We start from the raw sequence: 26,303 nt of genomic DNA, 5'->3' as shown, positions 1-26,303 counted from the left end.
CCCGTCCCCGTGGTTAATGGGAAAGACCCTGGGGTGGTGGTGGCGGCGGCGGGCGGGGGGGCGCTGCCACAAATTGTTCTGGTAGTCTTTAGGAGAGACTTTGCTGGGTCCGCGAACCCCATTCCCTCCCTGGGATTTGAAAAGGCCCTGCAGCCTCCAAGAGTCAGCATCTTTGGCCAGCTGAAAGCTTGCACTCCTCCTCCCGGTCCCCCTGGGGGGCTCGGTATGCTCTGGGGAGGCAGACACTGCCAGAAGCACAGAAACAGGGGGCACCTGGGTGGCTCAGTCAGTCTGACTCTTGATTTCAGCTCAGGTCTTGACCTCAGGGTCCTGGGATCCAAGCGCTGCGTCGGGCTCTGCACCAGGCGTGGAGCCTGCTTGAGATTCTCTCTCTCCCGCTGCCCCCTCTCCAAACAAAAACAAAAACACAGAAACCGGCCGTGCCATTTATTTAGGAAACAACTACTTATTTACAGAAAAGGTGGGAGAAAGTCAGACGGTCACAAGAACGTCAGGGGGACACAACAGTGGCTGGGTCAACACTCCCCCTGGAGGGCCCCGCTGGATCCAGAGGCAACCAGTCCTTGGCAGCGATGGCCCAGGACACCTTGGGGGCAGAGGCTGCTGTGTCCTCAGCCTGGGACCCTGCTCTCTGGGCCTGCAGCAGAAGCTTGACAGAGAAGCAGGGGGCCTCCTCCGGGCAGCCCTCCCTCCAGCACCTGTGTGTTCCTGCCTCCAGACCTAGGGCACTCGGGTACCTGCCCCTCCACGAGGTTATTTCTGGCTTCACTTCCCATTATAAATGAACTAAAGGTGGAGACCCGAGCAGCCCTGGCGCTTCCACCCCAAGAGGCACCGTAATTCACAAAGCCGCCAATTCCATCGCTGGGCGTTGTGCACACAAGCATGTCCTGGGAGCAGCAAACAGGCACACGGCGGTGAGCGACCACCCTTCCCTTTCCACGGAAGCTTCTCAGACACGCAAGGCACAGTGGCTCTCCGGTCCCACCGGGACCCTCCACGCCCAGCCCCCCATCCCCCGGGCCAGCAAGGTGGACCCCACTCACAGGACATGGTTGCTGCCTCCAACATCACAGCACCCCCAGGGCTCCAGGTCTGCATCCCCAGGCCAGGCTGGCAGGCCCGGGGACGGCTCTCAGGAAGATGAACAAGGGTGTGCTGCTTCCCCAGTTAGGGGCACAGGTGCTGACCGTGGGGCTCACCTGGCACCAAGAACACCACCAGACGCCACGCAAGCTAAAATCCATACAAACATTTATTCCGTCCCTGCCTCGGGTTGGGGGAGAGGGGCTCAGGGCCCTGGGGAGGCTGCAGGCCTTTACACACAGCCCCTGGGGAGGGTGGGGCTCTGGCAGGAAGACAGGGTCCAGAGGCTGATGGGCCCTGGAGGGGTCCAGAAGGCGAGGCCCTGGGGGGGGGGGAAGGGGGGCTGGCTTGGTTCCCAGAGGTCACGGAGTCCAGGTGGGTTTGGGGAGGCCAGTTCCCACCCGTCTGGCCCAGGCCAGGCTGGACTCTCTCGGTCCTGGTGGCTGCCAAGGGGACAGCTTGTCGGCTCCCGGCCCCCCAACTTCTCCCCCTCCCCCGCCCCCAACAGGGAAGGCAGCACCAGGGTCTTGCTTCTCCGGGCTGGGCCGGGGAAAAGACAACTGTGCAAGTCGTCAGGTTTAAATTACAAATAATAAAAATAACAATACAAAATAAAAAAAACCCCTGTCTCAAACACACCCACGAAAAGCCTGCCCGGCAGGAGGAGGGGCAGGAGGTCTGGCTGCCAGGGACGCAGCGGGGCCCACGGGGGGGCCGGGGGGGGGTCTGTCCCGGCCTTCTCCGGGAGTCAGCAGCGGTCTCCAGAGGACAGAAGGCGGGGGCGGCGCAAGGGGCCGGGTGGGGGGCAGGGCTCCAGGTGGTCTCGGCGTGGGGCTCTCGTGCCGCCGGCTCGTCCCGCTCTCTCTGTTTCCATGTCTTGGCGACGTGGACAGGGTTAGCTCTCGAGATTTATTGCACTGTTTTGGAAGAGGCCTGGGGTAGAGGCCGGGCCGGGGCTGCGGGGAAGGCGGGCAGGCGGCAGCGGTCACCGCTTGGTCTTGGCGTCTTCTCGGATCTTCCAGATCACCAGGTGCATGCAGGCGCTGGCGTCCTCGCTAGAGCTGTGCCCGTCCACTGCAGAGCGGGAGGGGGGTGCGTCAGGGTGGGCGCGTCCCCCAGGCCCGGCCCCGCCGCCCCGCCGCCCGCCGGCTCACCGTTGTCCTGGATGATCTGTCTGAGGTAGTCAGCCATGAGGTTCCGCAGGGAGCGCTTGTAGGGGAGGCCCAGGCGGTGCGGGAAGAGCACGGACGTGTCCACCACGGTGCTGTGGATGACCTGTGGGCGGGCGGCTGGGCAGAGACCGCAGGGGCCAGGGCCCCAGGGAGCCAGGGTAGGAAGGTGCCCGGGGTCGGACCACCCAACTCCCGCCCCTCCCCCCACCCAGCTGAGGGCCCTGGCCCCAGGACCCCCGGCAGGCGGAGCCCGGGGCGGGCGGTACCTTCAAGGCCAGCAGGTCGCTCTCCAGGCTGTGTCCGATGAGGACAGTGTCGGCGCTGAACATGCTCAGCAGGACGGCCTGGACGTCCCGGAGCGAGATGCTCGTGTTGGCGAGGTCAGCCTCGGTCACCCCTGAAAACCTGCGGTGGGCAGAGTTGGGGCCTGAGAGTAGCTAGAAAGGGGTCTGGGGTTCCCGAGCCCGGAGCCAGGCAGGGAGCGGGGGGGTCGGGGCCGCACCTGGTGTTGTAGTCAACGATCTCGTTGTCTGGCTTGACGAAGGTGTCGTAAACCACCTGCATGTCCGTGTCCACCACCGTGACGCGCGTCAGCTCCAGGCCGTACGTGGTGTAGGACTGCGCGGCCGGGAGGGCTCATGTGACAACGCGCCCGCCCCACCCCGAGCTCCGGGGGAGCTCCCGGGGGCTCCTCTGGGAGCCGGAGCAGGCGTGAACCTGGAGTGCCCTCGCTAAGCCCCAGCAGCCCCCCGGTGCGCACGCCAGTCCCCAGTAAACGCAGCCGTGTTGTCAAGCGCCTGGGACGAGCCGAGGGCCGAAGCCAGAGCTTCTGCTTGGCGGTGGGGGAAAAGCCCGCTCTCACAGCCCGAGCCAGAGAGAGGCTGGCACCCGCCGCTGCCCGCGGCTCTTCCCCTCACCTGCTCTATCCTGAGACCCACGCCGGCTCCAAGCTGCGGGTGTGGGTGCCCGGCCGCCACGAGCACGCGCGGCACGCAACTCACCATTTCACAGTCGAGGGCGAAGATCCCTGGGTGAGCGTCTTCCGCAACTTCTTTATCGAAAGTCTTCACAAAGCCTTCGAGGTTTTCCTTCCGGCCGTCCTGCACGTGTTGCTGCAGGCGAGACAGGAAGGCCGGTGGGCCCGGCGTGGGCTCGGGCCGGGCAGTGTCCGGGGGACGCCCCCCTTTCCAAGGCCGCCGCCAGAGGCACACGGATGAAAGGACAGGGAAGGGGGGTCAGGGCTCCGGCCCAGCCGCGCCTCCTCTCCGGCCAGGCGGGAAAGCGCCGAGCAGGGCCCGAGAGACCTACCTTGGCGACCTGGCAGCCGGTGGAGCCGATGGCGGCCGAGCAGCACGTGTACTGAGTCTCCCAGCCGCCAGCCACTGGAAGGGAGGTGGCGGTCAGGGCCGGGGCCCGCCCCACGCCTCGCACGCACGACGCTGGCACCCGGCGGCCGGGCAGAGGCTTCCCAGCAGAGGAGGGCGGGCCCCGTGAGGCGGGCGCTCCCAGCCTCCTTCCTTGGGGGTGCGGGGGGGCTCACCCCGGTTCCGGCGGAGCCGCCCCCAGTGGTAGCAGCACTCCTCTTCCCGCACGCAGCGGCCCGACGGGGACACGAGGTACTCGGCGCCACAGCGGCAGCAGATTCTGCAGGACGCTGTGAGGCAGCGGACGGCCGAGGCATCAGGCCCCGAGCCCCCTGCGTCTGTCCCTTGCTCACCTTCGCGCCCCCCTACCCAGACGGCCCTCCACGAGCCGCTCCCCAAGCATGGGTGCTCAAGCCCACTCACCGTCCTTGGGCTTCTTCTCCTCAGCCGTGAAGATGACGGCGCCCCCCGGCCGCTCGGGGTGCGGGAAGGGGTAGCCATTCTCTTTGAGCTGGTCCTCGGTGAGCAGGTACTCCTTGAGGCGGCCATACAGGGCGACCCCTGGGGACAAGCGGGACAGGCGGTCATCCCACAGCAAGGCCGGGGAGGGCCGGGCAGGTGAGCAGGGGGCAGGCCTGGCGGGGGTGGGGCGGGAATGCTGCCACAGGAGCCACCGCTGAGCCCCCGAGTGGCCCGGCTGGACCGCTGGAGGGACCGGGCTCACCTTTCAGATCCTCCACCCGGGGGCTGCTCGGGCGGCTGAGCGAGAAGCTGGTCTTGGTGGCCAACTTGCCCCCCAGCACCATCTCATGGGACACAACCCTCCGGCCGCCGGTTTCTGGAAGTGGGGGGAGGGTACAGTACGCTCAGACTCCCGGGTGCACCCCTGCCCTCCATGGTGGCCTGTCCCCTGGCCGGCTCCTCAGCACCCAGTCAGGAGAGGCCTGACCGCCTGTGACCTGGGGGCAGCCACCCTGCCCCCACCTTAACTCTCCCGGACGCAGCTGCGGGTGGTGGTCCTAAGGGACGGGGACGACCTAAGGGCCTTCGGGGGCTCCGTGGACACTGCCCGCAGGAGCTGTGGGGGCGGAGGCGGGAGCAGGAGACTGCGGAGGTGTGCGCACTGACGGATTAATGTGCATTCGGGGGCAGGAAAGAAACGGCCTCCCGGAGCTGAGCGTGCGGAGCAGGCCCCGGGAGCTTCGCCTCTGACGAGGCCGTCCCATGAGCGGGGCCCCTCAGCTCGAGAGAGCCAACTAGCTAAGGAGGGCGGTTACTAGCGAGAAGAGGCGGTGGTGAGGCCGTGGGGCCGGCATCATCGTCCGCAGAAGCCTGCCGACCAGCCGCCGGCCCCACCACAGCGTTTCCCGCGGCCTTCTGTCCGACAGTCCCCATGCTCCGAGCGGCAAAGAGCCAGCCGGCCAGGGCCCCATGCCCCCGCTCCCTCACCTGGGGAGCCTGGGGTCCTGCGCTCAAGGCACAAAGCTGACTCTTCCAGACGTGAACTCCCTGGCCACCCCCTCTCCCTCCACCCAATTTACTGTTGAGACCGGGCGCGGAGCTGGGGACCAGGCCCCGCAGCTTCTTGAGGGTGTTCACGGCGACATTCAAGTAGATGTTCTTGCTGGGGCTGCGGTCGTAGGCCACCTTCTCCTCGTTCAGCGCCTGGGGACAGACGTGCTGCTCAGGCCTGGGGTCCTGGGCTTGGGGCCCGGGAGCAGCCCCTCAGCCTAGGACCCAGCCAGCCTGCGGTCAGCGGCCGCCTGCCAGGGTCACACACCTTCTCTATGGCTTCCTGGTTTGAAGAGCAGAACTTGAGACACTCCTCAATGAACAGGTTCAGATACCGCTGGCGGATGACCGTGGGGACTTTGCCCCCAAACTCTTTGGGGATAACGGGCTTCTTTAAACTCTAGGGAAGACAGACCCATTGGAGGTGGCACGTCCCAGCCTGGGCCTCTGACGCCATTTCTCAAACCCACAGGGCATCACACACGCAGTGGACCCTGCTGGGAACTCTGGGCTCCGGTGACCAGGAGGGTGGCCGCTGGCTCATCAGCACCAACAGACCACCCTAGCAGTGTGGACAGAGGAGAAACTGAGGGCAGGTGGGGAGGAGGAAGGCACCTGTGCCCCCCTGCTCAGTGTCTCTGAACCGCAGCTGCCCCGAGCGATGGGGGAGCTGAGGGAGTGGGCAGGGGAGGCTCCTGTGGGGAGCAGGACACTCACCTGTAAAGATGGGCTGTGGGCAACGCGCTTGGGGGTGACGGTGGTGGTGGTCTTGGACGCCATGCCCGACAACGTACGCGCCTTCAGGGGCTGGCTGCCCGGCTCGGGGCCATTGGGAGGCTGGCTGCTGCTGGCGGCGAGGGCCCTCTTGGCACCTGTGGGGGCTGGCGGGGCACAGGGTCCGTGAGTGCGGGAGCAGAGCACGCCCATCACCGAGCTGCAGAGCACCAAGCAGCCGCGGTCATTCAGCGCCAGCAGGACGTGCATCTCGGAGCACGGGGGGAAGGGCCGGGCTGTGGGACACGGGCTGCGGAACGGCATTAGGTTCTATCTGCTTTCGGGCAAGTCCATCGAGAAGGGGGAAACACAAACGGGCTTTGGAGGCCGGCTCAGGCAACGTCGCCGCCGGGGTGGTCCGGCGAGTGGCAGGGCACGTGGCGAGGCTTTGCCACATGTTCCGGCCCCCGACTCCGAGGCATTGACGTACGAGGGAGGAAAGGCCCTGGCTCCTGGGCTGAGGACCAGAGGGTACAGGATGTCCCCGGCCTGGTCACTGTGACCAGCCGGCCTGCCCGCCGCGGCCTGTGTTCTGCCTCTCCCTTTGATGAGGTCACAAACCAAACAGTCTCCCGCCCCCCCCCCCCCCCCCAGGGAGGAGGGCACCCGCCTGTGGGGCCGTTTCCGAGGGCTCCAGGCAGGCATCGGGGGCTAGGGGAGGCGGGCTGGGTGAGCGCGTGCGCAGGGCCTCAGACCAGCCCTGCTCCTGGGCCCGGCCGTGACAAGAGAACGGGAGCAGATGAGGAGAGCAGAGGGCCCCGGTCCCCGGCCTCCTGGGAAGGACGCTGGCACCACGAGCCGGCTGTGGCCCATCGGACACCAGGGTCAGCCTCTGCTGACGGGGCAGAAAACGTGTGCTTCTCAGAGATGGAAAGACAGCTCTTAGGTTCGTTTAGACAGACTTCTCAGGCAGCACCTGGGCACACGTGGAAAGGAAAGCCAGCCCAGAGCATCGGACGGGACTCCTGAGACCTCAGGTGGGTCCCACGGCCGCTCAGGGAGGTGGCCCCAGTGCCTACAAATGCCGGACTCCCCGCGGGCTGACGCCACCCCCAGCGTGTATGGCGAGGGCCGTGTGCCAGGACCGACCCGTGCGACTCGGCCGCGGGCAGAAGCTGTGGGTTTGTGAGAGAGCCACGTCCCGAGCCCCACGCGGTTCAGGGTCCTCGCCCTTCCCGCTGCTCAAGAACCTCAGCCAACACTCCTCGCCATCGGGTTCTAACCGGGGGGTTCTGGGGGGAGAAGGATCAGAATGCAACAGCTTATGCTGAAGAAGGTTTCCGGCACCAGGGAAAAGCAGCGGTGGCTACGGGCGCCTGCATTTGCAGGACTACCTCATGGGGCCGCCCCTCAGGCCCCGGTTAATCAAGGGGGTATTGGAATAGCAGTAAGGGAGTCCCCTGGGAGCTGGTCAGATGGCAGGGGCCTCCCCCAGAGAGGCTGACTGCATCTGAACAAGCCCTCCTGAGCACCCCCTCCCATGTCCTCTGCTCCAGACACTGCTGACCCAGAGACACCCACCGAGTGTCCCGCCTGTCGGACCCCGGAGGCGTGACCCGGCTTCCGCAGTGTGGAGCGTGCCCCTCAGAGCAGGAGGAGGGGGCAAGACCGCCCCGAGCCCCCCAGGTCAGCTGAGCGCCTCCAGCCACACCTGGGCAGGAGCCAGGGGCCCCACCCCACACACAACCCTGCAGCCAGCTCCCTGTTCCTGGCATTGCTGTCTAGGGCCCAGTGCCCACGCTCAGAACGGCCCCCACCGGGCCACCCGCCTCCAATACCCCAGGAGCCCGGGGGAGGCAAGGACACAAAGACCAGGGGCAGGGACAGAGGGAGAGTCACAGGGAAACCTCTGGGTCAGGGCCTCAGAGGGAGGCTCTGGGTCTGATAGACAAGGGATAGGAGAAGACACCCCTCCGACTCTCCACAGCCAGCAGCCCAGTACCAGCACCAAAGCCAGGAAAGGCCCAGGGCCGCTGGGCACTGCACCAGGCCCGCCTGCTACCGGTCGGAGAGACCCTGATCCCCATCTCACAGACAAGCATGCTGAGGCCCCGTCTGGGCCCTGTCCAAGGCCACCATCGCTGGCAGAAGTGGAGCCTGGCCTTGGGCCCCTCCTATCACACCCGACCCCTGTGCCCTGGGACTTACCGGCAGCCAGACGGGGGTTGGGAACGTGGGCGATCCTCCTCTTCTCGCCAGGGGCTGAGATATGGATGGAAGAGGGCTTCTCAGCCGGCTGCTGGGTAGCCTGGAGCCAGGTAGCAGAGTCCCTCTGGGCCTGCTGGGCCCGCCGATAGCATACCTCCTGGGCGGTGAGAGGCCGGGCCGGGGGAGCTGGGCCTCTCCTCACAGGCTCTGCCTGGGTGATGACAAATTCCAGGGTGTGGCTGTAGGTTGGGGGCACCCAGAGCAGGCCACGTGGGGCAAAAAACTGACAGTACAGCCATGGGCAGGAAGGCCGGGGCTCCAGAGCCTGGGCACGTCCAGCTGCCCTGGGGCCTTCTGAGCTCTTGGATACCCAGGCGGGAACCAAGGAGCTCAACATGTTGGGCCTCAAGCTCATGTTGCCTCGCCGTCCCGGAGCGGAGCACCTCCGTGGCCCTGCTCTCTCGGCTTCTGCCTTCAGAAGGCCCAGGCCGTGCCTTTGGCCCTGATAAGAGGCACACCCACTACGTGGGTGGGAATCCCTGGGCCCCCTGATTGGATTAGCACACCAATCCAATCCCGCTTGATTCAATCCTCTCTAGCCTCCAGCTTCACCAGGGGAGGGCTCCAGTGACTGAATCAACCAGAGCTCCCAGGTGCTTGGCTGGGAGCCCCACCCTCTGCCCCGGTCTTCTCCTACGCTGGCTGCCTCAGCCACCAAGCACTTTCCCTGTCTTCACGGTGGAAACCAGCTCAGAAAGGTTGGGCCACCTCTCTGGGATCACACAGCACATCTCCCAGCCAGCGCCAGACTGCGCTGTGTGACCCTGCTGGAGGACGGCCGCTCTGGAGCCGCCCCTCACGTCGCCCTTCCTGCACTGTGCCCGACTCCCCCCAGTACGGAGCACAGCCTGAAGACCGGAGGCGGGCTCCAGGCACTTCTGTGCCAGGACACAGGAACTCGTCGGCCGGGGAACACGGGGACCCTACCAGCTTCTACCAGGACCCAGAAGCAGACTCACCTCCTTGCCTTGCTTGGAGAGATGAGAAATTCTCCTCTTCTGCCCAGGGAACAGAGTGGTCAAACCCGAATGCCCCTTGTCTTCGATTTTCTCTTCCTTGGGGGGCTGAAACACACATCCGTCCCTCAGCGAGGCTCCCTCTCTCGGGCCTCACCTCCCACACCAATGCAGCGGGCTCCCAGACCTGAGACAGGGTGAGGTGGGAAGGCAGTGACGCACTCGAGGGAGGGGCTCCCAGGTCTTGAGACCCGATGTGGGGCCCTCACCTCCAACCCCCGCCCACTCACAGGTGAGGAAACAGGCCCCCCAGCACATCTCCTGCAGACACACCCCAGCCCCAAGTGCGACAGGGACCTGAGCCAAAGTGGCCTCCCGCCCAGACCACTGCCTCCTGGTCCCCTCCCTCGCCCGCTCATGCGGGGCAGCTCAGAAACACAGGAACCAGGTGGAGAAATCTGACCCGCACCACCTGGAAGGTCTGTGAACAGAGCAGGGCAGTAAAGGACAGGGCAGCCCGGGAGGGACCTTGCGGCCCTCCCAGAAGCGGCAGTTTTCTGAGCTTTGTGGAAAAGCAAGCTCCCTCTGGTGGCCGACTTGAGGACACTGGCCGGCCGACCCAGAAAGGCTGGGGCTAGCCCGGGTTTGGCAGGGACGGAGGAGAGAGGGAGGAGACAGGGGGAGGAGGGAGAGGTGGGCAATGCACTGCACAACTCTGCCTGGTCTCTGCGGATCTCAGGACACCGCCCCAGGAGCCTGCCGGGTGGGCCTTAAGCCTCCTCTTTGTGGACAAGGCAAGCTGGGGGGCAGGGGGGTCCGCAGGCAGCCCCCAAGGGCTCCTGACCGAGGAAGGACGGGAGCGCCCCCGCTGCAGCCACAGGCCCTGTGGAGGCGGCTCACCTGCCGGGCCAGCCGGCCCCTGTCCTCCGTCTTGACGCTGGTGGACTCGTTGAAGATGCGCAGACACTCCTCCATGGGGTCGGAGTCAAAGTCGACCTCCTTCTCCAGAGCGGCGTAGTCCACGCTCCCGCCCACCCCAGAGGAGGAAGAGGAGGAGGAAGAGGAGCATGAGGAGGGGGAGGGGGAGGCGGGGGCAGGCGGGGCGGGCGGGGGGGCCTTGAGGCGCTTGCGCGGCCCCTGAGCCGCTGAATAGCCCAGGCTGCTGTCCGAGTCCGAGTCGGAGTCCGAGGTGGAGCTGAGGTGGGGCGGGGCGGCGGGGGGCGCCGCGGGCCCCGGGCCTTCATCCTCGCTCTCGTCCCCGAAGAGGTCTGCGTGGCTCAGGGCCCGCTTCTGCAGCTTGGGGGCGTCCCGGGAGGCACCCTCGTCCAGCGAGCGGGCCTTCCGCTCGGCCAGCTTCCCCGACGCGGTCTTCCCACCGGGCCTGTTTGGCAGCTGGTGGACACCCCCACGGTCAGGCCGGCTTTTCCCTGAGCTGGCCACCGGGGTGGCCGAAGATGGCTTTTTCTTGGTCCCTTCAGGCTGCTCGGCCCTATGCCGGGGGCTGCCAGCCTGTGGGCCCCTCCTGTCTGCACAGGGCTTCCCGGCTGGCCTCCCATGCTCTCCGTCTTTGCCCCTGTCCTTCTTCCGGACGCCGTCCTTGTGGCCGGGGACAGGCAGTGCCCCACTTTTCTTCTTCTTGGGTCTTCCCTGCTTGGAGCCGCCGGGCTCCCGGGAGGCCCTGACCGGGGAGCTGGGCTTGGCCACTGGTGTCCCCCCAGGACCCTTGGGGGACTGCCCGAGGTCCTCCACATCATACTGCACTGCCATCTCCTTGGTCTCCCGCAGGCCGCCCTCCTCAGCGTCCTGGCTCTCCCTGGAGCCTGGCTGCCCGGGGGCCTTGCTCTCGGGGCCCGCCTGGGATCTCGGAGGGCTGGTGGTGACGGGCACGTCAGGCGGAGCTGCGGCGGCATCATCATCCGAGTCTGAGAACCTGGCGTCGCAGCCAGCAAAGGGGTCGCAGGGCTTCTTGAGGGCGGGCGTGTAGGGTTCACTACCCCGGGAGCCCCTGGGCCTCTTGGGGGCCCTGTCGTCCTTGGAACTGGCCCTGCTGAGCAGCCGGGCGGAGAAGTTGGACAGTGGGTCGTACTCCAGGTCCGTGGACGGCTTGGAGTCGTCCAACACGTACTTGCTGCTGGGGACGGGGCGGCCGTATCGCTGGGGCTGGCTCACAGCCTTGGGGACGTACTCCAGGGTGCTGCCACCCCCTCCGCCATGGCCCTGCGCCCGATCCAGAGAGGCCAGCGAGTACTTGCTGCCTGCCTCGGCGGCGGCGGCCAGAGGAGTGGGCTGGTAGCTGGCATCAGGGCTTAGGAGGCCAGGGCGGCCACCAGGGTTGTAATCGAAGGACAGTGGAAAGGCGTCCTCGTCCAGGCCAGCGGCAGGGCAAGCGGCAGGGCCTCGGGGCGCCACGGCGGGGGCCTCGGCGGAGCTGTGCTCTCGGGCCGTCTCCAGGAGCTCCTGGTACCGCCGCTGCTCGAGCTCCACCTCCGAGCGCACGGCCTCAATGGCCTGATTGACCAGCTCCAGCTCCAGGATGTCCGAGCGGGGCTCATCCCCTCTGACCAGGGCTCCATTCTCCCTCTGCACAGGGGGCTTGGGCAGCTCGGGGTTGTACGGATCATAACCAAGCCCTGAAACGGGAAGTGGGAGAAAAGAGCAGTGAGTGGGCCCATTTAGGCACAGGCGGACGAGCCAGCGCTGGCCACTGCCTCAGTCTGGTGGGCCTCACCCCCAAGGCCAGCAGGGGAAGAGGCGTCGGACCAGCAGAGAACCAGAACCAACTGGGGGCCAGGCCTCCGGCAAAGCCCCAGGGACGATCTGCCAGCAGGTCGAGGTTTCCGGAGCGCGCCCCACTCCCCATGCAGGCCCTATCCTGCATCGACTGACAGGCGCAGTAAGGAAGCAGAACCGGGCCCCCGAGGCACGGCCACTTGGTCCCCAGACCTCCCAGCACGGGTCGTCCAACCGGCACAACGGAGCGGATGGAGACTTGACGGACTGGACAAGTGCAGTCCAGGAGCGAGGGCGAGAATGGGAGTCCGTGGGCCCAGCCCACAGCGAAGCCGCAGCAGGCTACTTCCTGCAGGCCGGAGCTGGGATGGTGTGCACGGAGGGCCTGCCAGCCGGGCAGGGCACAGACGCGGCCCTGGGCGGGGCAGGAATGTGCAGGGCTCCCCAGGGTCAGGGCCTGGGTAAGCGGGGAGCAGAGGGCCACCCCTGAGGTGTCCCCTGTAGGACTCCCTACAGTGAAGTCCATGGGGCTGTGCACATGCCAGAACACGGACGCCCACAGCTAGGTAGCCCCACAATGCTCTCAAGGAACAGGTGAGGCAGAAGGCTCTCCACGCCATAAAAAAGAAGAAGTATTGTATGTTCAAATCTCATTCTGAAAACACCAAATGGGGTGGACAACAAAGCCTACGTCCTCTTAATGTTGTTGTTGTTTAAAAGTTTATTATTGTTTTCTTAGTAACCTCTACACCGGACACGGAGCTTGAACTCACGACTCTGAGATCAGGAGGCGCACGCTCTTCCTGTGGAGGCGGCCTGCTGTCCCGACCTTGTAATGTTTACGTTGACCTGAAGAGTCCCCACCTCCACCAGCGGCGGTGGGATAGATAATTCCGGTTAGGTACCGCGTTCCAGGGCCTATGCTCCGAGCCCCGCACAACCAAAGAAACCACTGTCTGCACAAAACTCCTAGGAGACTCTCACGTACAGACAGAAGGACAGAAGCTAAATAAAACACAAACAAACAAAGCCCAATGTTCCAAGAAAGGAATAACATACCATATGCAAATATACCACGTTCAAATATTCCAGAATTTAAAGAGCTCATCGTTAGAAATCCTGTCTGAAATTTTATTTTATTTTATTTATTTATTTTTTTAAAGATTTTATTTATTTGAGAGAGAGAGAATGAGAGACAGCACGAGAGGGAAGAGGGCAGAGGGGGAAGCAGACCCCCCGCTGAGCAGGGAGCCCGATGTGGGACTCGATCCCGGGACTCCAGGATCATGACCTGAGCCGAAGGCAGTCGCTCAACCAACTGAGCCACCCAGGCGCCCCTGAAATTTTATTTTAAAGACTTTATTTATCTGAGAGAGAGTGAAAGCACAAGCGAGGTGATGGGCAGAGGAAGGAGCAGGCTTCCCACTGAGCAGGGAGCCCAACACGGGACTCGATCCCTAGACTCCAGGATCATGACCTGAGCTGAAGGCAGACGCTTAACCAACCAAGCTACCCAGGCACTCTCCTATCTGAAATTTTAAAATCTGTTTAAAAAAAAAAAAAAAAAAATAGGGCGCCTGGGTGGCTCAGTTGGTTAAGCGACTGCCTTCAGCTCAGGTCATGATCCCAGGGTCCTGGGATCGAGCCCCACATCGGGCTCCCTGCTCTGAGGGGAGCCTGCTTCTCCCTCTCACACTCCCCGCTTGTGTTCCCTCTCTCGCTGTGTCTCTCTCTCTGTCAAATAAATAAATAAAATCTTTAAAAAAAAAATAAAAATAAATTAAAAAAAAATAACCTAATGTATAAACTTTTTTTTTTTTCACGATTTCATTTATTTGATAGCATGAGCACACGCACAAGCAGGGGGAGCGGCAGAAGGAGGAGGAGGCAGACGGAGAGGGAGAAGCAGACTCCCCGCTGAGCCGGGAGCCCGATGCATGACTTGATCCCAGGACCCTGGGATCATGACCTGAGCCGAAGGAAGATGCTGACTGAGCCACCCAGGCGCCCACGTATGAACTTTTCAAAACACTAAGTTGTATGCCTGAAACTAATATAACGTTGTGTGTCAACTATATTCAAATAACAATTCTTTAGAAGTCTTATCAGAGATGATTCTAGAGACTCCTGAAAGAGAACCTGGCTAGATCTCCTGCCCTGCAGTTGGCAGAGTAACAGCTGCGTCTCCCCTGGAACCTCCAGAAGGAGCCAGCCCTGCCCACACCCAGCATTAGCCCAGGGGGACGTATTCTGGACCTCTGTCCTCCAGAACTGTCAGATGAGGAGACTGTTGTCTTAAGGCACCCAGGCTGCGGTGACGCGTTTCTGTAGCCCCAGGACACTCCCAGCAACATTGCGGAGCGAGAGCACAGGGTAAAGAAAATCGCCGCTGGCCACCAGCCTTCAGGAGAGGAGGCTTTGCAGGGCCTGGTGGTTGGGCCTCTGCCTGGGGCCCGAGGGAAGGAAGGGATCATTGTGGGTGTGTTGTCTGGCATTTAACCTGGAATCTAGGTTTTGATTGTATTTAGAAGAAGTGATGCTTCAGACCACCAAGGAGCGCCAGGACTGTGGGTCCGAGCCAGGGAGGCAAAGTCCAACACCCACCACCACCAAACTGGGGCCCTGGGGGGGGCGGTCAGTTCGTGCCCCCTCTCACAGCTGAAAACTCCCGGATATGGGGTGGGGAGCCCGGGGACAGAATGCACACCCACCCCTGGTCAGAGGTGGAGGGCCACCCTCCCTGCCCACCCTGACCCACAACCAGTCCGAAGGCACCAATGGGAGACCCCCTCCAGCTCAACTCCGCCTGAGTAAACAGAGAGGAGCCAATGCCTCAGAAGTCCTGGCTGCCAGCAGAGAGAGGCCCAGACAGGCCACAAGCTGGGGGGGCACTTACCAGGCATGTCCACTGAGGGGCTTGACTGGCGGATCTCAAGGGGACATCCAGCCCAGCCCCCTCATGGGAATACCCCTCCCCCAGAGGCTGGTTGGGGATGAACAGATGGGGGTCTTTCCCTACCCCTCACCAGGGAGAAGGGCTACAAACAACATGCACATCTGGGGGCACCTGGGTGGCTCAGTCAGTTGGGCGTCTGCCTCCGGCTCAGGTCATGATCCCGGGGTCCCGGGATCGAGCCCCACGTCGGGCTCCCTGCTCGGCGGGGAGCCTGCTGCTCCCTCTGCCTCTCTGCCCCTCCCCCCTGCTCATGCTGGTGCGCGCTCTAACAATAAATACATACATACATACATACATACGACAACGGGCACACCAGCCAGGAAGGAGCCCCTCGGCCCTGCTTCAAAGTAATGAGGTCAGAGTTTGGACCTCAGGCCACTTCACATTTTGAAAGGGAGGGTTCTCCCCAAAGTCAATCTGTGCTGAGGTGGAGACCCCAAGGGAGGGAGAGAGGAGGGCCTGCAGAGGCCCGAAGGCTGCCTTGTCAACTCGGGGGGGTGGGGGGGTCTGAGGCAGAGGCGCGAGGAGGAAGGCTGTCTTTTTCGTCTTTTTCCCACCCCAGGGCCTGCAGCGGCCTCCTAAGGGCAGCCCCACCAGCCTCAAGTAGCCTGGCCTCTCAGATGAGAAGGCGTCCCAGCAGCCCAGACCCTGAAGGGGCTGCAGCTCCTGGCTGGCCCAGTCCAAGCACCGGGCCCTTGATATGAGCATCCCCGAAGCTCTGCCCACGTGGAGCGTGTTCAGCCCCCGCTGGAGGCTGCCTCCCCAGCCACAAAGCCAAAGAAACCGCCCTCAGTGGGCCTAAGAAGGTCAAGGCCAACCCCTGCCCCTGAGGCCTCAGGTCCCCCAGCGGTACCATGCGACACTGTCAGCAGCCTGAGGGGCTCCAGACAGGTCTGGAAGCTTCCAGCATAGCTGCCAGGAACTCTGTTACAACCTTGTGGCTTAGAAGTGAGCACACAGGGCCCAGAGTTTGGTCCCTGCAGACAGAGGCCCGCTGAGCCCCAGCCAAGGTTACCTGAGGCTTCTAGGGGGACCTTCCTGGCACCTAGCCCCTGCCCTACCCTGCTTCGGAGGGCCAGGACCTCACTGGGCCTATCGGAACTGAGAAGCTCCCCAAGAAAATGTTTTACAAGCAGCAGGGTGCCCCAGGGACGCTGCCCACCGGCCCGTGGGAGCACATCAGAAGGCTCTGGGTAGGTGGCACCCAGAGAGCTCAGGAAGGACCATGGGGCACCCTGGAAGGCACCTTCTAATGATCAGGGAATTCATTTGGATGGAAGCCAAGGGGCAGTTCCCTCGGGGGTTTGCACCTGGTAAGCACGCATTCGGTAAACAAGATTAATTAGGCTGTTTTTTGGAAAAAGAAAAAGCCACCAAATACCCCTTCCCATGCCCACACCCTACCGCCAGCCCACCTAGGCCCAGCCTTCCCCTCAGGCGTTTGAGCCTTGGTTCTGTGCCCACCAAGGCCGCACACCCACCAGGACCTGCCCTGCTGAAGGAGAGAGCTGCCCTCCCCTGGCTCTGGCGTCCTGCCACTCTTTCTGACGGCCCACTTCTGGGGCAGGCTTCCAGCACGGTGGATACCAGGTCTGCTTCCCCGACCCCACAAGGAAAGGCCGAACCCCCACTGTGCGGGGCCATGGGTCCCTGAGTGCAAAAACCCATCCGGAGCTGACAAGGGTCACTGTGGAGACCACAAGGGGCTGAGTGGGCCACAGACAGGGCAGCGCTGCTTCCTGAGTCCTGGGCAGCCGCCTCCGATCCCTCCCAACCTCCCCTCTGCCGGGAAACACCCTATCCTGGGCCCCATCTGTGCCTCTGTGCCCCTGCTCCCACCGCACCCCGGTTCCAGAAAATGCCACGCACCCTCCCACAAAGGCATGTGGAATTAACAAGACAGCCAAGCACGGAGGCCCCACTGGGGGAGGTCCTCCAGCCCCACCATGAACCCCAGGAGGCACTCAGGCCTTCCCTCACAATTGTCCTGCCCCGAGTCTGCCCATTCCACAGATAAGGAGGCTGACCCCGGCCGGCCAGGCTGCTCCCTAAGCTTCACCCAGCCGGTGAGAGGGCTGACCGCAGAGCCTGGGTCCTCCCTGACCCGGAAAGGAGTCCTGGCGCTGCTGACCGACCTTCTCTGCCAAGGGGCTGGCTGTCGCCCCCGCCCTCCTCCTGCGCTGCCCAAGGTCTGAAGACGATAAGCACAGCTGCACAGTGGTCCCACTGTGGCTTCCGTGCTCTGATAAGACCTCAGCAGAATTCTCCTCCAACCCCATGGGCAGCCAGGGCCTCCTGACCCTGCGTGGGGGCAGCAGGACACAGGGAGAAGACAGCCCTTCAGCACTGGAGATAAGCAGGACACCAGGGCTAGTCAGCGGAGGGACTAAACCCACCTGGGCTCCAGGAGCTGCGTATGGCGCAGAGGCCGTGCAAGGAGAAGGGGAGAATGCCCCCGGGTAAGGCCACGGTGGCAGAAAGCACACCAGCTACCCACCAGCCCTGGCTTGGCTGGAATGCGGGGCAGAGCCAACTGGGGCTCAGAAGGTCTGAGCACCCACCCCTCCCTTTCGGCTTTTCTGGCCACCCCCCAACAGGGGGGGCACAACAGCCCCCCAGGTCCTCAGAAGGGCTGGCCATCACTACTCCCCTGCAGGCCCAGAGTCTCTATTCCTGAGGGCCTTCCTACCCACCCCCAGGGTAGGATGCCCTCACGTCCCACTCAGGGACATCCAAATGCCCACTGGATGGGGCAGGAGGCTGAAGCCCAGGGTGAAAGTACCTGGCCATTCACTTGTTCTGGAGCAGAGGGGAGAGTCCTGGGGCTGCCTGGGGCACCCCAGACACCTAGGGAGAGAAGAGCAACAGCCGACAGGAGCAGGTGCTCAAGAGTGCATGTGCGGGGACACCTGCTATGTGCCTGATGAGGAAGGAGGCTGGGCTGGGCCGGGCCGGGGGGAGCAGGGCCTGTGGTCCAGGTCCACCTCCACCCCCAGGGCAGACTGATGCTGCTGGACAGCTCCACACGCTGGCTCAAAGCTCCGAGCCCTGGACAGCCCCTCACTGCCCTCCCCCCTCAGCTCTAAAGCCCCCACCCCGAAGCAAGTGCAAGGGCTCCAGGGGAGAGGAAAGAAGAGAGGGCCCTAGCCAGCCCTGGGACCACCACCTAACTGGGCTCTCTCTGGGCATCACTGGCCACACCGCTCCTGAGCTGCCCCACCCCTGAGGCCTGGTCCCAGGAGGACCGGGACGAGAGTCAGCCCAACGCTGAGCCTGCTGGCCCTCGTAAAGATGAGGGGAGCTCAGCTATGCCGCAAAACTACTTCCTGGAGGGAAGCCTCCAGGACAAGATAAAAACACAAAAAGCACTCAGAAATACAGAGAAGAGCAGCGGAGGGATCAGGCTGGGGTCAGGCTGCAGTGGGCCTCCCCTGGGGCAGCTGGAGGGGTCTGCTTTCTGCTGCCCTCATCACCCGTCAGGGGCACCACATCGCTTTCATAGCCCCAACACAGAAAATTTCAAGAGTTCTCTCACTCTGGCCCTGGTACACTTCCAGCTCCCCAAACACGGTGGCCAGTGGGTATCCTGGGGGGTCACCTTCCTCCACAACGGAGGCTCCTAGGAGGTCCTCTGGGCGGCCGGAGGCCTAGGAACACCGAAGCATCCTCAGGGTAAAGCGGGGGGTGGGGAGAAGGAAAGCCACACCTCTCACGGCCATTCCTGGACCGTGGAGCCAAGACGGGGGAGCCAGCTGTGACCCCCAAGAACGAGCCCACATACCAAGGTCACACGTGAGCATCAGTGGCTTTTATTACTTGACCCCAAAGGTAGATGCTGCAGAGGAGTGACGAGGGCAGGCTTTCCAGGTGGGCCAGCCCCCACCCCTCCTTCATACTTGAGACCAGCTTCCTGCCCAGAGCCTGATGGCCTCTGTCTCAGCGACTCCTCCAGGCAGCCCTCCAAGATCCTCCCTGCAGAACCGGTTGCACTGAGCTGCTCGGACAGGCCTATTCTCTTCCCTAGATACCCAGCAAAATGCTGGGGCATGGGTGCATGGGGAGGGGGGGCCCCAGGGCTTTCAGGTCCGTCTCCTGGAATAGTACCCACATTCCTGCCCTTTGAGGGCTCTCCAGGCCACTTTACCGGAGAAGAGGACACAGATCTCTCAGGACAAACAACTGTGATGTGTGCCCATCAACTGGGAGGGGACAGATCTGGCCTCTAGACACACAGGGACAAGCATGACCAGGATGCGCCTGGAGTGCATGCAGTCCCAGTACCACTCAGACGAGCCCTCCCTGTCACCTCCTGGGCCTTGCCCCTCCTGTCCCCTGCTGTCCAGCAGCTCAACATGCTGACCGCCTGGCTCCCCTCTACACCCCGGCCCACAAGTGAGCTGGCCGGCACAAACGTCTGCAACGGTGCGTGCAGTGAGTGAACGAAAGAAATATTGACCGAGGGCCACAGGCCCCCTGTGCCTGTGTGTGTGTCTGGGGGAGCGCACCCACTCCCCCAGACACACACAGACAGCCCCCAGCAGCCACACAGGAAAGCCAACCGGCTCTGAGCACAGCCCTCCATCGCCGCGTCTGGGGTGCACTGGCCAGACTGCAGCAGCCTCCAGAAGGACCATCACGAGTCAGCGTGACAACAGTGACCCCTGCTGGAGCCGCTGGGGGTGGCAGCGATGCTGGGGAGCAACCTCCCTTCCCCCCTACCCCCAGTCCCTCCAAACCACACAAGAGAACATTCCAGGCCTTCCACTGCCCTGTCTCCCAGCCCCAATCCCAGATTATCATCCCCCCACCCCTACCCCTGCTTCCAGCCACCAGGCAAACTTCTACTCATCCTTCAAAGCCCAGCTCAGGAACCACTTGCGTGGGGACACTTCCCTGATGTCTCTGCAACCCCAGGGCCAACTGCTCTCTCTCCTGGACCCCAGCCCATATCTGTGCTTGGGGACACCCATCCTCAGCTTCCAGAGTGCCTCCCCCACCCTGCGCCAGCCCACAGGTACATGCTGAATTCAGACATATCCAGAAGACACCAAGGCCCAGGGGTACCTGCGTGTAAACACGGGTCCAGGCCAAGACCACGGCTTGTGAAACAGCCAAGCCCCACCCTCAGAGCACCCAAGTCCTGGGCACCCTAAGCAGCTTCCCACCCTGTTTTCCGTTAGCAAACGAAAGCCACGAGCGCAAGGGCAGTTCCCCCAGAGGTGCTCCTCGGCTTCCACTCCTGCCTGCCCCCACGCAGCCTGCCGTGGCCAGGCCCTCCGCATGGCCATTTCCAGAAGACCTCAATACTTAGGGGAAGCCGACAGACCAAAGGCCCTCAAATGACAAGCATGCATGCCTGCTTCCTCAAAAGGCACCGGCCAACCACGGCACAAACTCTGGAGGATGCAGCTTATCATGGAGGAGAAGAGCAGACAGCCAGGAGACCCTTCCACAACCCCCTGCAATCCGCCCGGATGGTTCCCAGCTCCAGTGACCTGAGCGCCTCCTCCGGCTCTTTGTTTCCTTCTTAGCATCCAGTTCTTGGTTGTGAATCAGATCACACCAACCGGCCTCCCCACTGCACAGGCATGCAGAGCTGAAAGAATCCTGCACGCCCACCTCGGCAGCACCAAGCATGGCTCTGTAAAGGGGACCTGAGTGCAGAGGGAGCGGGAGGGAACAATGAAGCAGGAAAGAACGTTCCCATGACGCTGTCCACTGAGGACCCAAGTCATTACCCATTTCACAGAAGGGCTAACTGAGGCACAGGCGGTAATGCTGACCAGGTGGAGGCCAGGCCACCCCCCAGGATAGGCTCTCTACACAACAGAAAGTGAAGCCAGAATGCCTTCATTTGGGGCTGCACTCCCCCTGCGAGGGCTGAAAGCCAGCCACGATGCTTGCACCTCTCCTCTGGAGCCCCTGGAGAACTCGGGTGGGGGCATGCTCAAGCACCACGCACAGGCCCCGAGCTCCCCTCAGCTGGCTTGGCTGTCCCCACCAACCCTGCCCAGGGGCTGGGTGCCAATCAGGTTCCCCAATCTCACTTGGCACCACGGACGTTCGGGGCTGGATGAATCTGTGTATGTAGGGGAATGGGCACTCTGGGCACTGTGGGGGGCTGAACAGCATCCCTGGCCCCCACCCACTAGGCACCAGGAGCACCCCTGAATTGACAACCACAAGCTTCCCCAGACACTGCTCAGCATCCCCTGGGGCAGGACCTCAGGGAGAGACCCACTGCTCTGCTAATGCGGAGCAAAAACACTTTCAGATACCCACCGCAGCTATTGGTGTGTGGCTCAAGCCTAGATCAGGGCAAGAAGGCAGGATTTTTTAAGGGTCTCAGGTCATCCGGAGGGGCTGCCAGGTACAGGAAGCCGGGGGCACAGTCCCAGGATGGCCTCTCGCCTCAAAAAACAGAGTCCAACTTAATCAGTGCGGCGGGATCTTGACGACGTACAAAAGCCACAAAGCCTCTTCTGTGGGAGGCCGGGAGGGAGCCCAGCATGCAGGCAGATGCAGGACTCGGGGCAACTTCCAAAACACGTTTCCTCTGACTTTTCAGTATTGTCCGATGTTTTTGTTACTCTGAGTCGTGAAGAAAGGTGCTTTGAACAGAGGCAACATGTGGGCTTCACCAGCTGGGATTCTGCCCAAAACCACAACGGTGACGCAGCCTGGTGTAAGTGGTGAATTTGGTGCTTTGAAAACCCCAGCACCTCGCCTCTAATCCCATCCTGACAGAAAACCAAGAGCAACAAGACAATAGAACCACCACCAGCGGGGCTGAAGGCGTCTCCTCTGGGAGGCCTGCAAGGCTGGGTCCCTGGGGGCTGCGGCATCTTGGGAGGGGCAGGGGGGACGCTTAAAAAGAACGTGGCCTCCGCAAGAAACAGCCTATGACCAAGAGACACCAGGCGACGTCTGGGGACATCTGCTGTCACAACCAGGGTAGGAGGTGTCACGACTGGGGGTGCTCCCGGCACGGAGCAGGTGGGTGCGCTCAGTGCCTTACGGCGCCCACGATGCTCCCCACCCAGAGCATGCCGGGCCCCAACGGGCCCCAACGGGCCCCAACGCCAGTTTCTACTATTCCTCCAACCAGCTTCAGAGCTCTCTCCCCACCCCCCACCCCCGCGCCGCCCAGACTAAGCAGGAGGCCCCAGCGGGCCAGACCGCAGGCCCCACTGCCCCCCAGCTAGCAAAGGCACTCCAGGCTCCTTGCATACCCTGGCCAGGCCTCCAGACACGAAAGGCAATGCTGCTTTCTGCTGACCTCTTCTCAGAACCCGTTCTTTCTCAGTATCAGGGGAGAGAAATCTCCCCAGCATTCACTTGTAACGAGAAAGTGCTGGATGCAGGAGACCGCACTTCCATTCCGTCTCGGAAAATACCATCACGGGATGGTGGGAAGTCGCCCCCAAATGAAACCCGATGGCACCCTGCCAAAGAGGGAGCAGCTGGGAGGCAGCATGGCCACGGGCCTGCTCGGTTCAGTCATCCCCCCGGGGGCTGCCTGTTCCTGCGGCTGTGGCCCTCCAGCTCCGAGGCAGCTCACAGGGGAAATAAATCACACCGTCTGAGGGGAAGTGCCTATTTCTCTGCCTCCGTTCCCCGAGAAGCAGGGCTTGCTCTCCAGACCATAAAGGGCCCTCAAGGGCCTCATGTGAGGCCCAGGGGAGGGCTGCCCCCACCACACAGCCATGACCACTCCTGCCCTCCAGCCTGTCCTCAGGTCTCAGCGCTCAAGTCCTGCAATTCCGTCCTTCCCAGGTCTCGCTGTTCCCTGCCATCCCCAAGGCACAGCGCTGAGCCTGACACACGGTGGGTGCCCTGGTGTGGGGGGGGGGGGGACACAGGTGCTGGGCAGCGGGCACTGGAGGACGGTGGGGAGTGCGGCAAGGGCCTGACTGCCCAGACTCAATCCCATCCCCCACTTACCGGCTGTGCGCACACAGGAGAGTGGCTCCCCATCTCTGGGCCTCAGTTTGCTCATCTGTAAAATGGGGACAATCATCCCTACCATTGAGAGTCCTAGAGAGCCTGCCCGAGCGTGTGCTGCCACAACCGGACAATGCCACACCCGAGTCTGGAAGTAGGAGTCCTAAAGCCCACATGGGGTGGGCTGGGCATGGGGCTGGATCTGCAGGGCTGGAAGCAAGAGGATCCCCGGCCCAGCCCCCTCACGGGCCTCAGACTCTGCTGAAAGGCTCAGGTGCCCATTGGCCCAAGACCAGAGGTGCTGGGCCTCACAGGGACCCCACAGCCCACCTGCAGGCGGCTCCCACCCAGCACCTTAGCAACTTTGTTGCTTAAAAATGAGTCCAAGCAAACCTGGCCTAGCCCACCCTTGCCAGAGCACCTCTGCTTGGGCCGTGCACATCTGGACTGCTGCAGCCTCTTCCAGCCGAAAGGAAACAGGGCTTGTCAAAATCTGGAGCAGAGGAAGCTGAAAGGGAGGGAAAGGACGAGGCACACACTCTCCCCTGGCCTCCTCAGAGGGCAGCAACCCCATAAGCATGCCACAGAAAAGGAAACAGAGGGTCAGAGAGGCTCCACAGCAAGAAAGAGGCTGAGCTGGGATTGGACCCTGCCCCTCTGCAGGGGAAGCAGTGTTCCACCCCAAAGCAGCCTCCCCCCTTCCTTTCCTTTCCTTTCCTGCAAAAGGAAAATGCAGACCTACTGGGAAAAGGGGTAGGCAGTTGCATTTTTTCCACAGCAAGCAGGGCAGACAGAACTACATCACCAAACAGGTTCCCAAAAATGATCCTTTGGGAAACTAACTGGCCATCTGTGAGGCAGAAAGAAACGTAAAAAGTGACTTACCGTGGGAAGAACACATGAGGCGAGAAATCAACACCCCAGAGTTCAGAAGGCTGAAAGGCAACATGTGGACTTGGGGCCAAGTCACAACGTCAGTGGCATAAGGGTGTGGTCCTGCCCTCCCTGTACTAACCGTGAGGAACCCAGAAATCGGGGCTCCTTGCAAAGCACTGCACACAGTACCGAGAGATAAATAAACGGAGTCAAGACGCTGTGCTGCAACAGGAGCGCTGGGCGCCGACTCCCATGTGCCCCTCCACCTCCGTGGCCCCCGCTGGAGCTGGGAGGAGCATGACCTGAGGCTAAGGTACCAGCGGGCACACGTGTTTTCTCCTCCACAGCAGGTTCCTGGCGGCCACACCCGAAGCTCACGCAGCTCTCAACGCCCCGTGCCCAGCACAGGTGTGCAACCAGACAATGAATGCTTGCATCTGGCTGGCTGTAGACAGCTGCAGGTGCCAGAGAGGTAAGCAAATTCACGTGAGAAATTAGAAAACTCTACTTTTCTTTTCCTGACAAAATGGAAAAACAGGCCTATTATTTAACTCCAGCCAGCACACTCCTCTTTTGAAGAAGGTTCTGAAACGATCATTTTTTATGGGGAAAGACACAGAGGAAATTCGACACTGAGACCAAATGAGGAAGTCTGGGTCTGATGGAAAGGGGGAGCCAGTCCTGAAGGACGGAGGTCACCAGTGGGAGCCTGAGTTTCCCTCAGAAGGAATGACACCCGAGTCCTCCCTCCGAGCCTTTCCCTGTGACGTCCTTCTTTCCCCCGTTCTTAAAATCTCAGCTCCGGGCGCCTGGGTGGCTCAGATGGTTGAGCGTCTGCCTTCGGCTCAGGTCATGATCCCAGGGTCCTGGGATCGAGTCCCGCATCGGGCTCCCTGCTCCTTGGGAGCCTGCTTCTCCCTCTGCCTCTCTCTCTGTGTCTCTCATGAATAAATAAATAAAATCTTAAAAAAAAAAAAAATCTCAGCTCCAATCCCACGCCTCCTACAAGAAGCCTGCCTGATTCCTCCCAGCTTCCGCCGAACTCCGCCGTAACAAGGACAATCACCACGAGCACACGACGTGCGGCCCATCGCTGAAAGGAGCCAATTCCCCGGAAGCCTAGTCCCCCTCCCGTCCAGTCGCGTCTGACACACAGTAGGTGCTCCTGACACCCTCCCAAGTGCACTCCTGCAGACAGCAGGGGCCGCTACCGGAGACGCGGAGGGGCAAGGAGCGCGCCCACAACCAGACCCGCCACAAGCACCTGGGGCTGGGGGCGCGGCGGGAACGCTTCACCCCCGCGGGGAGCTCGGGGCCTGCCGACCAGTGTCAGCGGCGCTCAGCCCTCGGCCGGCGCTAGCTCACTCCACGCTCGCGACAGCTCTAGGACGGCACGGCCCTCGTCGTTTACATCGTACGCTCCCGGGAACGGAGGCCCGCCGACATCCCGGGCCCGGCTGGGGGGACGACGCCCACCAGCGTGTGCAGAGGGCACTGGGCCGAGAACCGGGCGCCGGGAAAGCCCCGCGGGGGCGTCTAGGCCGGGGCCGGGAGCCGAGCCCTGCTCGGGCATTACCTGCTGCGGGGGGCGCCGCTCCGCCGCCGCCAAGAGCGCCGGGGCCCCGGGCCCCGCGGTGCCGGAAGTGGCAGTAGGGCCGCCGGCAGGGCCCCCCCGGCGCCCCAGCCCAGTAGGGGCAGTCGATGGCCCGGAAGAAGCCGGTGGAGCGTAGCATGGTCCGTCCCGAAGCGGGACCCCGGCCCGGAGCCGCCCGGGCCCCCGGGCCGCTCACTGGCGCCGCGGTCGCCGCCGCCCGCGCCTCACGGACCCCGCCGCCGCCATCTTGCTCCGAGGCCCCCGCAGGCCCCCGGGACGCCGCCGCAAGGGACCTCGGGAGCGGCTGGCCGCGGCGCGCCTGACCAGAAACGCCGGCCCTCGAGGGACCGAGGCGCGTCGCGGACGCAAGGGCCGGGACAGGCGGCCGCGGGAGGAGGGCTGGAGGACGCGGGCGGCCCGGCCTGCAGCCTCCGGGAGCTTCGCCGGCGCCGCCGCCCGGCCCTCCGAAGCGGCAGCAGAGCCATCTTGAGCCCGAGGCCCCGACGGCGCCTGGGCTGTCCACCGCGCGCCTGATCAGAAAAAAAAAAATCCCTCAGGACCCAGCGGTCATTCACTTGCTTTTAATTGGCGTTTTATTAGCATGTTGCCCTGAAGTGCCCCCTGCTGGACGAGATGAGTCTTGCGGGCGCGTCTTCGCGGTACCTCACCTCTGCCCTGGGGTACGCTTGGCTGTCAATGCGCGCTTGTGGGCAGTGTGATGCCCAGACCCGCGGGAATCCTCGTTCGCTCGAGTGTTCCCACGAAACTGAGTGCCTGCTGTCTGCCGGGACCTGCCCTGGATGAACCTGCGTAGAACCAGACACATGAGGGTCGGTGGGGTGGGGCGAGGGGAGGCCCAACAGCCGGGGGCGGGGGGGCCAACATCTCAATGAAAAATTAGGAGAATGGGGCGTCTGGCTGGCTCAGTCGTAGAACCTGCGACTCTTGATCCCGGGGTAGTGAGTTCGAGCTTTGGGCATGCAGTTTACTTTTAAAAAAAAAATGGGGGCGCCTGGGTGGCTCAGTCGTTAAGCGTCTGCCTTCGGCTCAGGTCGTGATCCCAGGGTCCTGGGATCGAGCCCCGCATCGGGCTCCCTGCTCGGCGGGAAG

General features: G+C 63.0%; 1 protein-coding gene across 8 annotated transcripts; it reads right to left on the bottom strand.

Annotated features, from left to right (window-relative positions):
* Positions 1–1,034: 1,034 nt before the first annotated feature.
* REXO1 (RNA exonuclease 1 homolog) lies at positions 1,035–25,426 on the bottom strand. Of its 8 annotated transcripts, XM_021705210.1 has the most exons (18): positions 22,724–22,778; positions 21,062–21,190; positions 20,275–20,433; positions 9,994–11,723; positions 9,097–9,201; positions 8,078–8,288; positions 5,873–6,036; positions 5,424–5,555; positions 5,185–5,308; positions 4,368–4,481; positions 4,067–4,204; positions 3,820–3,933; positions 3,588–3,661; positions 3,281–3,391; positions 2,782–2,897; positions 2,546–2,684; positions 2,262–2,382; positions 1,035–2,181 (listed from the first exon to the last, which is right to left on the bottom strand). In XM_021705210.1, exons 3-18 carry the CDS (start codon positions 20,414–20,416, stop codon positions 2,093–2,095), a joined length of 3,624 nt encoding a protein of 1,207 aa, XP_021560885.1. In that variant the 5' UTR covers positions 20,417–20,433; positions 21,062–21,190; positions 22,724–22,778; the 3' UTR covers positions 1,035–2,092. The 8 variants fall into 8 exon arrangements, with proteins under 8 accessions (XP_021560885.1, XP_021560887.1, XP_021560883.1 ...); XM_021705212.1 differs by lacking the exons at positions 20,275–20,433; positions 21,062–21,190 and adding an exon at positions 23,131–23,416; XM_021705208.1 differs by lacking the exons at positions 20,275–20,433; positions 21,062–21,190 and adding an exon at positions 23,145–23,416 and having other exon boundaries at positions 2,262–2,396.
* Between the last annotated feature and the right edge of the window lie 877 nt (positions 25,427–26,303).

This window comes from Neomonachus schauinslandi, chromosome 1 (assembly GCF_002201575.2).
Source record: "Neomonachus schauinslandi chromosome 1, ASM220157v2, whole genome shotgun sequence".
Classification (NCBI taxonomy): domain Eukaryota; kingdom Metazoa; phylum Chordata; class Mammalia; order Carnivora; family Phocidae; genus Neomonachus; species Neomonachus schauinslandi.
The sequence above is the reverse complement of the archived record's forward strand: the minus strand, read 5'-3'. Positions and strand labels throughout refer to the sequence as shown.